Raw genomic sequence first — 14,754 nt, 5'->3', positions numbered from 1 at the left:
AGAAATAGAAGGTAAACCTGGTAGGTTTTTGTTGCAATATGTGCTTTAATTTAGTGCCTTGCAGTTAACAGGAGGAGGTACAAGTGACAGAAATCATCAGAAAACAAACACTGTGACAGCCCTGACTTCAGGAAGGGGGGTCAATGGAGGGATTTGGGTTTTGATCAGGACAAAGGGGAGGATTGGGCCAGCTGACCAAAAATAGCCAGTGGCCCAAAATGCCAGAATCCTGAGGGGAGCAAGCTGTTGGTGAGCCCACTGCCCACCTTGTCTGTGCCAAAAACCTGGCTCTTGCTGCTGAGAGTGGGTGGGAGGGGAATAATGTGGCTGGTGTCATGTTTCTCCTTCCTCCATTCAGCACTCCCACTTTTTCACAGAATCACTGAATCATCTAGGTTGGTAAAGACCTTGAAGATCATCTAGTCCAACTGTTAACCTAGCACTGACAGATCCCAACTACACCAGATCCCTCAGCGCTATGTCGTCCCGCCTCTTGAACCCCTCCAGGGATGGGGACTCCACCACCTCCTTGGGCAGCCCATTCCAACACCCAACAACCCCTTCTGCAAAGAAATACTTCCTAATATCCAGTCTAACCCTGCCCTGGTGCAACTTGAGGTCATTACCTCTTGTCCTATCTCTTATTACTTGGTTAAAGAGGCTCATCCCCAGCTCTCTGCAACCTCCTTTCAGGTAGTTGTAGAGGGCGATGAGGTCTCCCCTCAGCCTCCTCTTCTCCAGACTAAACACCCCCCGGTTCCCTCACCCGCTCCTCGTACGACATGTGCTCCAGACCCTTCACCAGCTTCGTTGCCCTTCTCTGGACACGCTCGAGTCATTCAATGTCCTTTTTGTAGTGAGGGGCCCAAAACTGAACACAGTCATCGAGGTGCGGCCTCACCAGTGCCGAGTACAGGGGTAAGATCCCTTCCCTGTCTCTGCTGGCCACACTATTTCTGATACAAGCCAGGATGCCATTGGCCTTCTTGGCCACCTGGGCACACTGCTGGCTCATGTTCAGCCGGCTGTCAATGAACACCCCCAGGTCCCTCTCTGACTGGCAGCTCTCCAGCCACTCCTCCCCAAGCCTGTAGTGCTGCTGGGGGTTGTTGTGGCCAAAGTGCAGCACCCGGCATTTGGCCTTATTTTCTTCTCTCCCTTTTTAGTTTGATCCATGTATGTATACAAGTGAAGCCTTGGACCCAGATCTTTAAGACTGGTACAGTTAATTTCTTAGCTGCTACTCTTTCATGAACTGTCATGACTTTTGTAACAATGGCAAGGACCATGCCTTTGAAGGTCCATCCAAAGATAGCCCTTTAGTGCCAGACAGCTCAGTATCACATCCTGATTTCTCATTCACATACAGTCAAGACCCAGGCTTAGCTAAACTGAGAGGTGTGGTGAAACCTCAGAGGTTAAATGTCTGCAGAGATAAGGTGCGGTGGGACTGTGCTGTCTACAGGGACTCGTACTTTACAGTTTATGTAAAGCCTATTCTAACTCAGTGGGAGTGGATGGTTCTGCAGCAGGTCAATATTGCACAAGCTACTTCCAGAGTGAGGTGGACTACTCTGAGCTGTACAAAGGCAAGTTTTTGTTGGAATAATGTGCGAAGGCCTGATTTTCAAGTTTCCACTGGCCATGCACTTCAAAGAGATTCTGGATTTTCAAATATTTCTTAATCTCTAACTGTGTTCTAGTTCTAGTATTGCAACTAAATCTTCAAGCAAAAAGAAATTGTTTTCAATATAAATAATACATTTGATTGATGCTTGTTTATTGTCTTCAGTCATCACCACCTGCCCATACCAAACCATCACACTTGCCTGTAACTGTAGGCAACAGTTTTCCATCCTGGTTCATCCCAAAGTCCTGGGAACAAGTTCACCACTGGTAAACATAGTCCTGATTCCCCAACAACCAAATAGGGCTGTAACACCTGACAGCAGTATTTTATATTGGCCTCAGATCTAGATCTTCCTGATTTCATCTATCATATTTTGCATAAGTTTTGTAACATTTGTGTGCGCTATAAATACTTTGCAGGCTCTCTCACAGCCCTCTGCTTAAGACAGGAGTCTTGCTTTAAAGGTATACAGGCTTGGAAATAACTGATTCCACAAATGTAGTATTAGGGCAATAAATTATATAAAACCTTTCATCCTGCCTGGCACATGGTGGCTTATATTCACTGCAGAGCTAACTCTCTGAGCTCTCCAATTATGATTTTCCTCTAAGAGGAGACCCAAACACACAGAATTTACACAAAAGACTCCCTGTATACTTAACACTACTATACATTAAATAAATGCAGTCCCCTCTGTGGTAGAGAGCAGCAACCGTCTCTGTCTTACCACATTACATATCAAGGGAAGGACAATTATAATTGAGGGTATAAAACTTCCTTTTCTTCAAAAAAGACACACATGGAGCTTTCAGTACATTCCATCTGAAAGAAGACCATCATCATGGTCTTCACTTTATCTAAGTCAAAAGTGAAGTTCTGAAATGGACCTTCTTAGCTGTGAATCTTTGGTTCCAGAAAGTCTTAAATAGAAAGTGGAGAGCACTATACCTTATGGACTTTCCAGACTCTAATACAAGGACAAGAGAGAAGCTATGAGGTACTTGTGTATCTACACAGGCCTTTGGAATCATTCAGAGAGTTGATAGTGGAAATACTAAAACCACTGGAAAACAGCTGTGTATAGCACTGCAATTCATGGCTCAGTACTGCATAGTGCTAAGCACCCTCTTAAAGGCTAAGAATTCTTCACTCCCAGTGACTTTTCTGGCACTTGAAGGCCTTCAAATCCTTCCAAGTTTGAAACATCTTGTCATCTCTTCTGGGATTGGCAGCCCCTGTAAAATTCCTCCTCTCAAAGTCTCCTGCCTTACATGTTAACCAGAAATGACTATTCCAGAAGAATGCACCAAGGCACAGTCTAGTCAAAATGAAGCAGTCCACTTCTTGATGACTCTCAGGTACTGTTTTCTGCTTATCTTGGAAAGGGCAGAGGTCCTTCCAGAGTTACGTGATTTAACATTTGTAGTGCCTCAGTTAAGCAAAGAATATGACTTGGAAGTGTTTTCAGAGGAAGAGCTGGATGACTCTGAAGAAGATACTCTGTATTTTCCTGCAAAACAAAACATAGTGGTTAGACATAAGGACAGATAGCCTAGGACATGCTGGCACTGCAAAGTAAGGACAGTTAGACCTGTCCTGATGACCCAGGTGGCTTTGTCTTGGTCTCTGATACTAGCTGGATTACAACAATACCAGCAACCACAGAAGTCAATGTGTTTGGTGACACAGCCAGGATATGTCATCTTGAATTGACAATCATGCCATAGGATAGTAATTTACTCACACAAATGGAAGGACTTAGTGATCCTCCTTAAGCATCGGGATGCATCTAGAACATGTGCTCTTGAGATAAATACTAACTCCCTCCCCCTTGTGACCATGAGGCTCTAAACTAAGACTCAGGTGCACAGAGCCTGAGAGCAGAGTGTGGAAGCAAGTGCTAATAATATGGGAGTTTCGGGTGGCAGCAGCATGGGAGGCAGTTGTGGGCAATTGTCATTCTTGTGGTGGGAGGTTTCTGTATCTGGCTGGTGTACTCATGTAAACTTACTGTAGCAGAATCAGAGACCAACTTCTTGTTCCATTATCTGACTAATAAACAGACTTAAAAAGCAGATGATTGCCTAAATTAAACTCCTTCATATTCCACTTTCACCAATTGTCACCATCTTCTTTGAGCAATGGTTGAATGTAAAGATTATACATTTAGGACTGAAATTACTCATATTTTCAGGAATGCTTCTTGCAAAATAAAGTCCTAACTGAAATGGTGATGTCTATAAAATGACTGCCAGAGAACTTTTGAAGAGATACAACTCCAAGGTGGTGAAGAGTACATGAACAGTAAATGAACTGAGGGGCACTGTGTCATGGTATCATTAAGCTCAAAACAAAGCTCTGTTAGTGGGTTTTAGGATTGGTGATGCATGCCACCATTCAATGCTTGTTTTAGTGGTAGAGAATTATGCTGCTAGCATCGTGCTACAATCGTGAACAATTATGCTAGTGATTCTAATGACTCATTACAGTTCCTTTGTACTACAAGATGAAATACCGTCTATGGATGGATGGATAGACATATAGATTGAGAGAAATCAGGATACACATATCCTGAGAGTGAGAATGCAGGCAAAACCTTGTTTGTGCTTCAGTAGGAGAGATCAGTTGTTACATACCTGTTTTCCCACATAAGTTATTAAAGGTTCTTGAAAATGGATAGCTCATAGCAAACATTGGTGTCACCAGGATCAGGGAGGATGACTGTAAGAGAGAAAATTGCTTTTAACAAAAAGCCTAGAACTTTCTTTATAGCCACATTGAGGGGAAGAAAAAGATTACAATAACATGTTGTTCAGTAGTACAAGCAGGCAATCCACAAAGGGACAGGTTAGATGTTTGTGAGGCATCAGGTTCACCCATCTGCATATTTATGATGACAATGAAGGAGATCAACTTTAAAAGAAACTACAGGACAAAAACAGCCTGTCTCTTAACTGTTGGCTGGGGAAGGTGGCTTAGGCTCCACAGTCATACAGACAGTACAGAGTCTGTACTCTGAGGGAGTATATCCATTAAGGTAGCCAGAAAAGCTAAGATTTATATGCTTGGGGATGGTCATTGAAGGCCAATAACCTGAGATAATCAAAGGCAAATTTAACTTGACACACTAGAGGGCATTGGAACACAACTCTCTGCAGTCCAGACAGGAAGGAAGAAATTTTATGCTGCTAAAATTAAGGGTTTTTTTCAGTTCTGAAGTGATTTGAGAATTTAATGGGATTCCTCCAAAGATGTGTTAAAAAAAAAGTGTGAAAAACACATCTTTTTCTGTTCAATCCTTCTCTGTTCATTAGGTTGTACCATGGTGGGGCAAATTAAGCAGTTTTATGCAGTCACCTATATCACAATGTAATAGAGGAAGAAGGTAAATGAATCACATCTAAAAAGTTTGATCAAAGATTTTGATCTTGCTTTATTTATTCCTTATCAGCAGAACTGCCAAGAAAATATGCCAATTCCCACTGCCTGGGGCAGCTTCCACAGTGTCAGCTAGAGTTAAAAGTGTCTGGCCAGGAGACTTTGTCTGAACAGGAATTCAGAATTGGGGTCCAAGACTTAACAACTTGTTCTCTCTACTTCATTCTGCTGGATGTGTCAGTACAGGAGGGAACGAAGAAACTGACATGCTTAATGATAGTAGTACCAGTTATTTCTGTCTTCCTTCCAGTTTCCTGGGAAAAAGCAGTTTTTCCCACAGACAGAATAGCACCACATTCAGCAGATGTCATTTTCAAGCCAGAAAGAAGGAGTGGCGTTTTAAAAATGCATTAGGAAATGTTCCCAGACCTGGGTTCCCAAGAGTAAGCCTCCTGCAGAAAACACTGGAATACTTGGAGTACCAGTTAAAAAAATCCAGGTGGATGATTCTGGGAATCCTAAATGAAGAAACATGAGACCAAACCCGCATCTTTCCTGTCTTGTCCTGACAAAATATCTGAATGTGGCAGAGGGTTGGAGCACTTAAAACTTACAGTGCTGCTCTGCCTGGCTAGTCGCAGGCTGCTTCCTCCCGGGCCTTCAGCACGTTGCTGGAGGGGAGATACAGAGAGGTCAGTACTGGGTCCAATACTGTTTTAACATCTTCATTAATGATATAGATGATGGGACGAGCACACCCTCACCAAGTCTGCAGATGACACAAAACTAGAAGGAGTGACTGATAGATCAGATGAGTCTGCTGTCATTCAGAGGGACCTCAACAGGCTGGAGAAATGGGATGACAGGAATCTTATGAAGTTCAGCAAAAGAAAATGCAAAGTCCTCCTGTCCGTGGGGAGGAACAATCCCATGCACCAGGACATGTTGGGGGCCATCTGACTGGAAAGGAGTAAAGACAGAGCCAAACATTTCTCCTTGGTGGCAGTAAAAGGAGAAGAGGCAGTGGGAATGAAGACGGAGCCAGACTTTTCTTGTTTGCGCCCAGTGAAAGGACAAGAGGCATTCAGAACAAATAGAAATACAGGAAATTCCACTTAAGAAGAAACTTTTTCACTGTGAGGGTAGTCAAACACAGGAAAAGGCTGCATAGCGAGACTGTGGAGTCTCCATCCTTGGAGCTACTCAAAACCCACCTGGCCATGACTCTGAGTTCTAGCTGACCATGCTCTGGAGGGTGGTACTATATGATCTCTGGAGGTACTTTCCAACTTCAGCAACTCTGTAAATCTTGTGGAAGCTGGATGGATTCAATCTAATGCTGCTTCTCTGAGCTAACAGTTCAGCCTTAATGGACTCCTGAATTCCTTTGAGGTTATATACCCATCTGTCTTAATTATGCTGGGATTTATGTCTGCTTCCCAGTTCTTTAGCAATACCTGTACAGGCTCTTCTGAATAAACCCTTTTCAGACACCAATATATAATTAAACTCTATTGTCATATAAGAATGGTTCTAGCATTTATCATCTTTTTTTTTTTTTCACCTCCAGTGCCAGTGGTTAGATTCTGATGCCTTCAATCCTCTACCCATCCTGGCATGGCTTCTCTGGTAAGGAGTTATAAATGCAAAATTGTAAATTAGAAGAAGCATTTCTGTGTTAGAATACACAAAGTTATCCATCATCATGCAACCATCCCAGATGGAAACATTTTATTCCTGTTGGCTGAAACTTTTCTATATTCCGTATCTGGGAATGTGACCCTTCTTGTGCAGGAGTAGAGATGAAGACACCTTTGGCATCAGCGGAATTCCAAACATCCCAAAGAGGGTAACAAACAATTCTGTAGCCACAACACGTCTTCAATCAGCAGAGCTCTTTGTGAGGTGAATATTAGTCTATAGCATCAGCTCTTGGCCCTCTCCTAGGCCTGTAAGACATGGCCTGGGTCACTGAGGTTGACCCCCCTGTGTGGCTGACCTCCTATGTTCTGCTTTAGGGGTTTGTCAAACCTCATTTTAAAAGCATTAAATTCTGTGGTTTTACTCCTTTGTTCACACTGAGGGACCGTTCCCCAGCCTTTCTAACGGGCACTGGTTGCTCAATGCCATAAGCAGATTTGCACTTGGCTGGATCCAAGGATCCTCTAGCCCAGTCGCTTCTTATCCAACACAGGCTATAGCAGAGGCTCTAGGGAAGAGTTTTACAAAAGCGAAGTAATCTTGTAGCAGCACATCTTCAGGATGTTCTTTCCACTTCTGGCTATCAGAGGTACAGGGACTTGTGGAGGTAAAGGCAAGACCTTGGTGTTTAAAAGCCCCTAATGGCCTATTACACTTACACAAAATGAAGTAAGCCATAAGAAAACTTAGGAGAGTGTCAAACGTCCAGGAGCAGGGAGATCTAAATCTCCTTCAGTTGCTTTGAATCTGCCACTCATTCGGGTCAGGCCTGGTCCTTCATTATCAAACTGGATGGCACACTTGCTCCCTGGCCTCATAGCAGCATACATCCCTTTTACATTCCCCATCAGCTGTTTAGGCTGAAGAGTCCTATGTCATTCTAGCACAACAGTCCCCCCCCTCTTCGGTACTTGCTCTGCTCTACACCTTTCCAGGTGTGCTGTATCTTTTTTGAACTTAATTAAGCTCATTTGTCCCCACGCCAGCATTTTCCCATGGCTTAAATAGCTCTGCCTCCCTTTAGGCATTTTGGAGGAAAGGCCTATGGTGCCATGAGATCTGTGGAGGTGAAGGACACATGGAGAGAGGAACCAGGAGCTGCTAAAGACTAGAACGTGTGAATGGAGCAGATACCTACAGTCTAGCTCCATGGCTGTGCAGTAGCTTATAGCAGCCGAACCCTGTTTTACCCTTTTCAAACAGCCACTGAGCATTTATTTTCAGAGTCTTGATCTCTGGAACACAAATTGAAATGGAAGAAGTTCCATTTAATCATAAGAAAAAGCTTTTGTTTTACGCTGAGGGTGACCAAACACCACATCTTTTTGTCCAAAGAATTAGTGGATTCTCCAGCTTTAGAGATACTGAAAACCTGACGTGACAATGTCCTAAGCAACCTGCTCTAATTTACCTTGCTTTGAGTAGTGGATTTGAACTAGATGATCTCAAATGATTCTTTCCAACCTCAACTGTCCTCTGATTCTGTGACATCTCTCTTCAGCAGCAACATTGCCTATGTTTCTGTCCTAATCGTATTCCTTGGAAATAATTTTCCTGAGGTACTGTGCAAACTTTATATTTCCTTTTAAAGATGGTAGTGGAACTGGCTTCCCTCTTTAATGTGAACACCTATCCTGAGCAGAGGCATTTCTAGATGCCCATTCAAGCTATGCTTCAATGCAGGGAGGAATGCAAGAGTCAATGGGCCAGAGAAACTCTCTGTGGATCGGAGAGAAACCTTCCAGGATCTTCCTTAAGGATCCAGTCCCTGTTTGCAATATTATTTCTTTTTTTCTTTAGACACTGAATATTTTGGGTTAAATGCAGGAATTTGCTGGGTATGGGACCTAAGTCTCTCCTCTTCTAGGAGTGTGTCCAGGCCACTTGGTTCCAGAAATATATTTATTTATGTTCTATCTTTTATTCATTAACATCTGAGTCCTTGCAACACATAGACATGATTTTGACAAAAGATTCATTCTTCCTCCCATTTTCTGTTCCCAGCCTGAAGTGGAGGCTAACCTGTCTCCTTGTCTCATGCATTCAGGTTGCAATATCTCCACCCTTTCCTGCTCATAGCTGAAGGGTATCTTCCCCAAGAAGTTCCCTTCGCATTTCTCTTAAATTGTGAATAAATAATAGTGTCACTGAAATCTTCTGTCTTCTAACTTAAAGTTTCAGTTACATTTTGTGGTTTATTTCTTGTGGATTTTAGAGCAAATATCCACCAACTTTCTTCTCATTTTTTACCAATTATAGGTGAAATAATGAACTTTGAAAAAGGGGGTATATTCATATTTGTGTTGGTAGTGTCTTATCTTTCTCTGACTGGTTCTAATAAGTAAATCAGAATATAAAGTGCATTTGACTTAGAAGACACTTGGAGAATGTTAGACTATTCAGCAGTAACTGAAATACATTTTTAGGTCAAGGTTCTAACCTTTGTTTGCTGCGAACTCCATTTGGACATTGAATTCCTCTTCAGCAGGGCTTCTTGTATCTATTTGTTTAAGAAAAAGTCAGTAAAAACAGTAATTATGTTAAAATTCCAACAGTATTTTCACATAATACAAGAAACAGTTTGAATTCTTACCTTCTTGTCCCAGAGACTCCCAAACACCAAAATGAATAATCCCTAGGAGACAGATAATTATATGCAGTTTGATGACAACAACCTTTTAATTGCAGTACCTCATAATTATCTCAAACATTGTCCATGTTGACTATTTAAACTCTGAACTCTTTGATAGAGGTCATTTTTCTAACTGCATCTCACCTAACAGATTGCTAATGTGGTAGAAGTTCTCCGGACCTGGCCTATTTAAACTGTGTATATCTGGTCTACAAATGTGATACAGACAGTTTGCTAGCACTAAACTTATTTGGAGGAAAGGACCTTTGTGCCCTGCCTATGCTCCCCAGATAAGTAGCAGGTTCACAATATAAAAGGCAAGTGAGTTTGTCTAAAGCATACAATTTTGATGCCATTCTTAAGAGATAGAGTAGACATAACTATGGTGTCCTTAAGAAATCCAGTTGTATTGGGATCCTACTGGCCACCTAAATGTGTTGTTGTAAATATCATACTGACTGAAAACTCTCAACCATGTATATTTTGTTCAATTTCTCTCTTTATTATTAGTACTATTCAGCTGTTCTTGGTGACTTTTGAGCTGTTTATACTCCCTCATTATTTGAACCCACATAGCATAATATGATGCCTCCAGATGAACTGTAAATGAGTCTAGACATGCTGAAGCTTGTCCATTTGAACACAATAGGGCTATTTTCCTGATCTTCAGGAATGAAGCTCTTCCCAAAGCTACTGGCAGAGTTTGAAGTTATCTTTATGTCAGCTTTATCTATAAGGCACACTGGTTAAGGCGGCTGAGAATACGAAATACTGCTGAATTCCTGGAATGGGTTTCCCAAAGAGCCCTTGGGGAACTGGGATGTGTAAGGCAAACCAGAGCTCTCCCAAGCTGTTTTTGTTCCCCTCCAGGCACAGCACTGCAAGAATGTCACTACACGTTAAATGGTCATAGAAGAAACAAAACCATACGTATATGTCACTCACCTGAAAAGCATTGAACAGAGCAAAGAGGATGTGGAAAGCTCGGTGACTGTTTTTGACGACGGTGGCAAGGCCAAATCCCCAGGTGAGGCCTAACAGTGGTGTCAAGATGGCCACGCTTTTGCCAATTTGAAACAAAGAGTTCTTCTCCTGTCTGTTTGACCTATCCCCAATAGTTGGCCTCAGTATTTTTATTATAACAACTGCGGTGATGAACAAATTTATGGCCACAATGATCAGGGCAGGTATGACGAAGGCCAAGAGAGCTTTGCTGTCCTTCCATTTGAGCCAGCAGACATCCCTTCTGGTGTAATTGTTCCTTGGCAGTGTGACAGCGATGGTGATGACTGCAATGACAAAGGGGCACCCATATCCCAGACAGAATGCCACTGCTTTCTGAGCGGTCTTGCTCGTGTTATGTAAGATGAAGATCAGTCTGTAGAAAAGAATGAGGCCCAGGCTGAGCATCCAGAAAAAGACACATAGGTAGAATAAATGGATGAAGAATGTGGCCACAAAACAGATCCCTCTGCTCATCTGTTGGTTTTGGTCTTTGATGGAGGCAGTGACAATGAACCAAATGTCAGCAATCAGGAGTGATGTAGCTATGTTGAGTATACAGACATGGCGCATATAGGAGGTTGTGTTGTTTGTCACGTATTTCCAGACTAAGGATTCAATTATAATGCACACCACCAAACTCAAGATTGAAATGACCAGGCCAATGTAGGTTATATAATCTTCAAAGATTACCTGAGAGGATTTATCAGGTGACATCAGAATAGAGAATGGTGTTAAGTGACTGCAGGAGCAAATGACATAATCTTCTACCTCTGTGGCTATGCAACCACGAGTATCCCAGCCCCCCCGCTCTTTGTTGAGCGTGAAGTTCCAAAAGACACACTGGGCCATCTTTAGAGATGAGTCGTTCTTTGTAAAGGTCATATTAATATTGAACTTCTGGCTTCTGTTGCTGCTCACAGTTGTTGTTATCAGTAAGCCATTCACACGCTCGGGCTCATTCCATGGCAAAATATGTGCAAGTTTTGAGTACATCACACTGACAATGGTTGAATTTTGAGTTAGAGTCTGAATTTCACTTTCATCAATGAACACTTTAACTGTGAGATTTTCTGTACTGCTGAAGGTCTTGTTATAATCTGTGTAGTTATTTTCTGTCACAACTCTACCTTGTAGCTGAAGGCTGTTTGCAGAGACAGGAGGAATGTTATTATTAACGGGTTGGAGATGCCGGGTAAAATTTTCTACTGAATCCAGCAACAAAGAACTTGCAGGTTTCTTCGCTTTATTCAGGTCTTTCCAAGCTTCAGTTGTGGAATCAGCAACAATAAAGTCCACTGTGGAGAGGAAATCCTGGAACAAGAACAGAATAATGCTGTTACTGAAATCCCATACAAATCATTGTTGTTTCTGATGGTAATTTCTGCATGGTCCTAGAATTGCCTTTTGAAAAAGCCCAGCATTTTCTTATTTTGCTCAATCCATGTGAAACCTTTAGTTGTTAACCCTCTGCATGGTCTATTTTCAAGGTAAGGCTTCCAAAAAGTGGAGCCGAGTGGTTTTTTTGTTACATATTACTTAGTATTTTTTCTTAGTCTTCTTTCCCTTCTTTCTCAGCTTTTATGCTGTCTTTGGTTTCTCACTCTCTCATTGTAGAGTTCTCCAGCTACAAAACATCAAGTCTTTTTGCACTTTTCTGCTCAGAAGAGCAGTGCTTTTCCTCTGTACCTCACAACCAAGGTTTCTAAGTATTTCTAAGATTTGTTTTGTTGTTCATTTGTTGTAACATCCAGTTGATTTTCCTTGCTTAATGATGTCCCCTGGAATTTACTCTCCCTATCCCTATTTCAACCCTTTTTTCTCCTACTCAGAGAATCATAGAATCACAGAATGGTTTTGACATTTAAAGATCATCCAGTTCAACCTCCCTGCCATGGGCAGGGACATCCAACCTGACCTTGAACACTACCAGGGAGGGGGCATCCACAACTTCTCTGGACAACCTGTTCCAGTGCCTCACTACCCTCATTGTAAAAATTTTCTTCCTTGTGTCCAATTTAAATCTACCCTCCTTCAGCTTAAAAATGTTGCCCCTTGTCCTGTCACCACAAGCCCTGTTAAAAAGCCCTTCTCCATCTTTCTTATAAGCCTACTTTAAGTACTGAAAGGCTGCAATAAGGTCTTCTTGGAGGCTTCTCTTCTCCAAGTTGAACAACCCCAACTCTCTCAGCCTTTCCTCACAGGGGAGGTGTTCCAGCCCTCTGATCATTTTCATGGCCCTCTTCCATGTCTTTCTTGTAGTGGGGAGCCCCAGAGCTGGACACAGTACTGCATGTAGGGACTCACAAGAGTGGAGTAGATGGGGAGAATCACCTCCCTCCACCTGCTGGCCACCCTTCCTTTTAGACAGCCCAGGATACGATTAGCTTTCTGAGCTGCAAGCGCATGTTGATTGCTCATGTCCAATTTTTCATCCATCATTCCTTGTCTTTTCCTCTGTCTTAGAAAGCTAGAGACATTTATTGGCCCCTAGAACAGTTCTAATTGCTAAGCACACAGCAGCCTCTCTTTCATGCATAAGCTCCTTGTTCTCATCATTTTGACTTTTCATAAACTCTTCCATATCTTTGCTGTCATTTCATCTTTGTTGTCATTTCTTCTAATTTCCTTAATACTTTCCTGTTCCTGACCCTAACTGTGAAACTTTTTCAGGGAGAATGTTATCCCCTGTGACAAAAGGGCTTGATAAGAATAGGTAAGACTTAAAATAAAACTTACCTGAATAGTGGGCTCCGCTGCATCTGCTGGGATAGAGGAGACCATAGTCAGGATGGTAACGATTGCACCTAGGTTTGCTGGAGAATGGCTTATTATGTTTTGCTCCTTTCTTGTATTTTCCTTAAGCTCTTTAAGGTAGTCAGATAGGTTTGCTTTTGCCTCAGGACTCTTGACCAAGAACTGGAACAGAAGATAACAGTACGTCACATGTGTGTAATTTGCCTGGAGCTTGATCCTTCTTCATAATGGCTTCTATACTAATAAAATAAACAGATCCAGGATCGTTCTAGACATGCTGGTAGTGTTCAGCTCTCTGACCCTCCAGAATAGGGTATCCTAACTGCATATTGAGAGTGGTCTCTCATCTGTAGTAACTCATAGACTGCTCCTGGAAATTCTGGGGGAGAAAATAGTTGGCCTGGGACCAAATCATACAAGGGAGCAATCTAGTAAGTTAAGAAAATAAATAGTTGAGTAGCCGTACCTCTGCCTGGGACTTTGCTGTGCCTTATTTTCTAAAATAAACACAGCAAGTATTTGATGAAAGAAAGATAATTGTTCTTATCTAACCTCACTGAGAGAAGGGTGACTCTGGATGGTTTGCAGAGGTGAAGAGCACTATGATAGGATACCTAGGCTGAAAACAGAGGCACAGCACCCATCTGTGAAGCTCTGGGCCAGAGAAGGGGACCTAACCTCTTTCACTGACTTGCATAGATATAGCCAATCATTCTTTATATCTTTTAAAAGATAGTTTTAATTAAATATTTGATTTTTAATGCTTCATATATTTTAGATTATGTTAAGCAAAAAAGCACCCAAGAAAAATTTTTGCTCTCTCCTACCCCAGCCCCCCCCAACCTCTAGAAAACTCATAAATGTTACCTCGGCATTAGTCAGCAAGTTGTTTATTGATTCAGACAGGCAGTCATTCCTTGCAATGTTCCATGATTTGTTGGAGCAGTTGTAAATTACATTGCCTCGTACAAAACCTTCTGAAATATTTAACCCACGGCATGGCTTTATTAATGTGTCCCCTTCTTTTCCAATGCCAAAGCTGGTTGAGCAGGAAACTTCCTTAGCTGTGTTGAGAAAAAGACATAGAGGTACAAAACGAAGAAGCAGGGAGATGAAGAATTTACCCCCATCAAACCTGTTACTTCCTGAAATTCAAAGGTCTTTAAATTAGGATTTCAGCTTGCTGAAATTATGGCTTTTCAGGATATATATGTCTTGCATCCCTAATTTTCTGGAATCATGAAATTAAAAGTAATTCAACAGTAGGCACCACCTCTATGGAAAAAAAAAAAAAATGCATTATGGGGATGTCCAACATTTATTTCTTTCCAATTTAGAATAAGAAGCTGAAATATGCAAGCTCTGGTCAGAACTAAAGATCAAAACTGGATTTAGCAAAGTTGAATTCTAATTGCCCAGCATTTCCTGCAGAGCTGACTAGAAGCTGGATCTGCCCAGGTCTCTGCAGCACCTCATGGAGGTTGCCATTCCTGTGTTCAAAGTGGATGTGCTCTCCCACAGGCTGATCTCCTGAGCTGGATGACTTTTTCCTGAGACCCCATAATCTTTCATACTTGCTAAATTGTTGGTGCAAGCTGGGAGCTGCATGACCCCATTTCAACATAGGAGACGAAACTTGGTGGTGCAGGCTGCA

The 14,754-nt window shown here is 42.1% G+C and overlaps 1 protein-coding gene across 3 annotated transcripts in view; it reads right to left on the bottom strand.

Annotated features, from left to right (window-relative positions):
* Window positions 1-25: 25 nt before the first annotated feature.
* Window positions 26-14,754, bottom strand: part of ADGRF5 (adhesion G protein-coupled receptor F5) — a 52,995-nt gene continuing 38,266 nt past the window's right edge. For 2 of the 3 annotated variants that reach the window (XM_074820187.1, XM_074820188.1), the window contains exons 16-23: window positions 13,968-14,164; window positions 13,083-13,262; window positions 10,287-11,657; window positions 9,303-9,344; window positions 9,150-9,209; window positions 5,623-5,679; window positions 4,267-4,351; window positions 26-3,140 (exon numbers count right to left, since the gene is read on the bottom strand). In XM_074820187.1, coding sequence (XP_074676288.1) covers window positions 3,061-3,140; window positions 4,267-4,351; window positions 5,623-5,679; window positions 9,150-9,209; window positions 9,303-9,344; window positions 10,287-11,657; window positions 13,083-13,262; window positions 13,968-14,164 — 2,072 coding nt within the window. In that variant the 3' untranslated portion in view covers window positions 26-3,060. The remainder of the gene's footprint in view (window positions 3,141-4,266; window positions 4,352-5,622; window positions 5,680-9,149; window positions 9,210-9,302; window positions 9,345-10,286; window positions 11,658-13,082; window positions 13,263-13,967; window positions 14,165-14,754) is intronic. The other variant, XM_074820189.1, reaches the window with a different exon arrangement.

The sequence above is a fragment of the Strix aluco genome, chromosome 3 (genome assembly GCF_031877795.1).
Source record: "Strix aluco isolate bStrAlu1 chromosome 3, bStrAlu1.hap1, whole genome shotgun sequence".
Taxonomy (NCBI): Eukaryota; Metazoa; Chordata; class Aves; order Strigiformes; family Strigidae; genus Strix; species Strix aluco.
The sequence above is the reverse complement of the archived record's forward strand: the minus strand, read 5'-3'. Positions and strand labels throughout refer to the sequence as shown.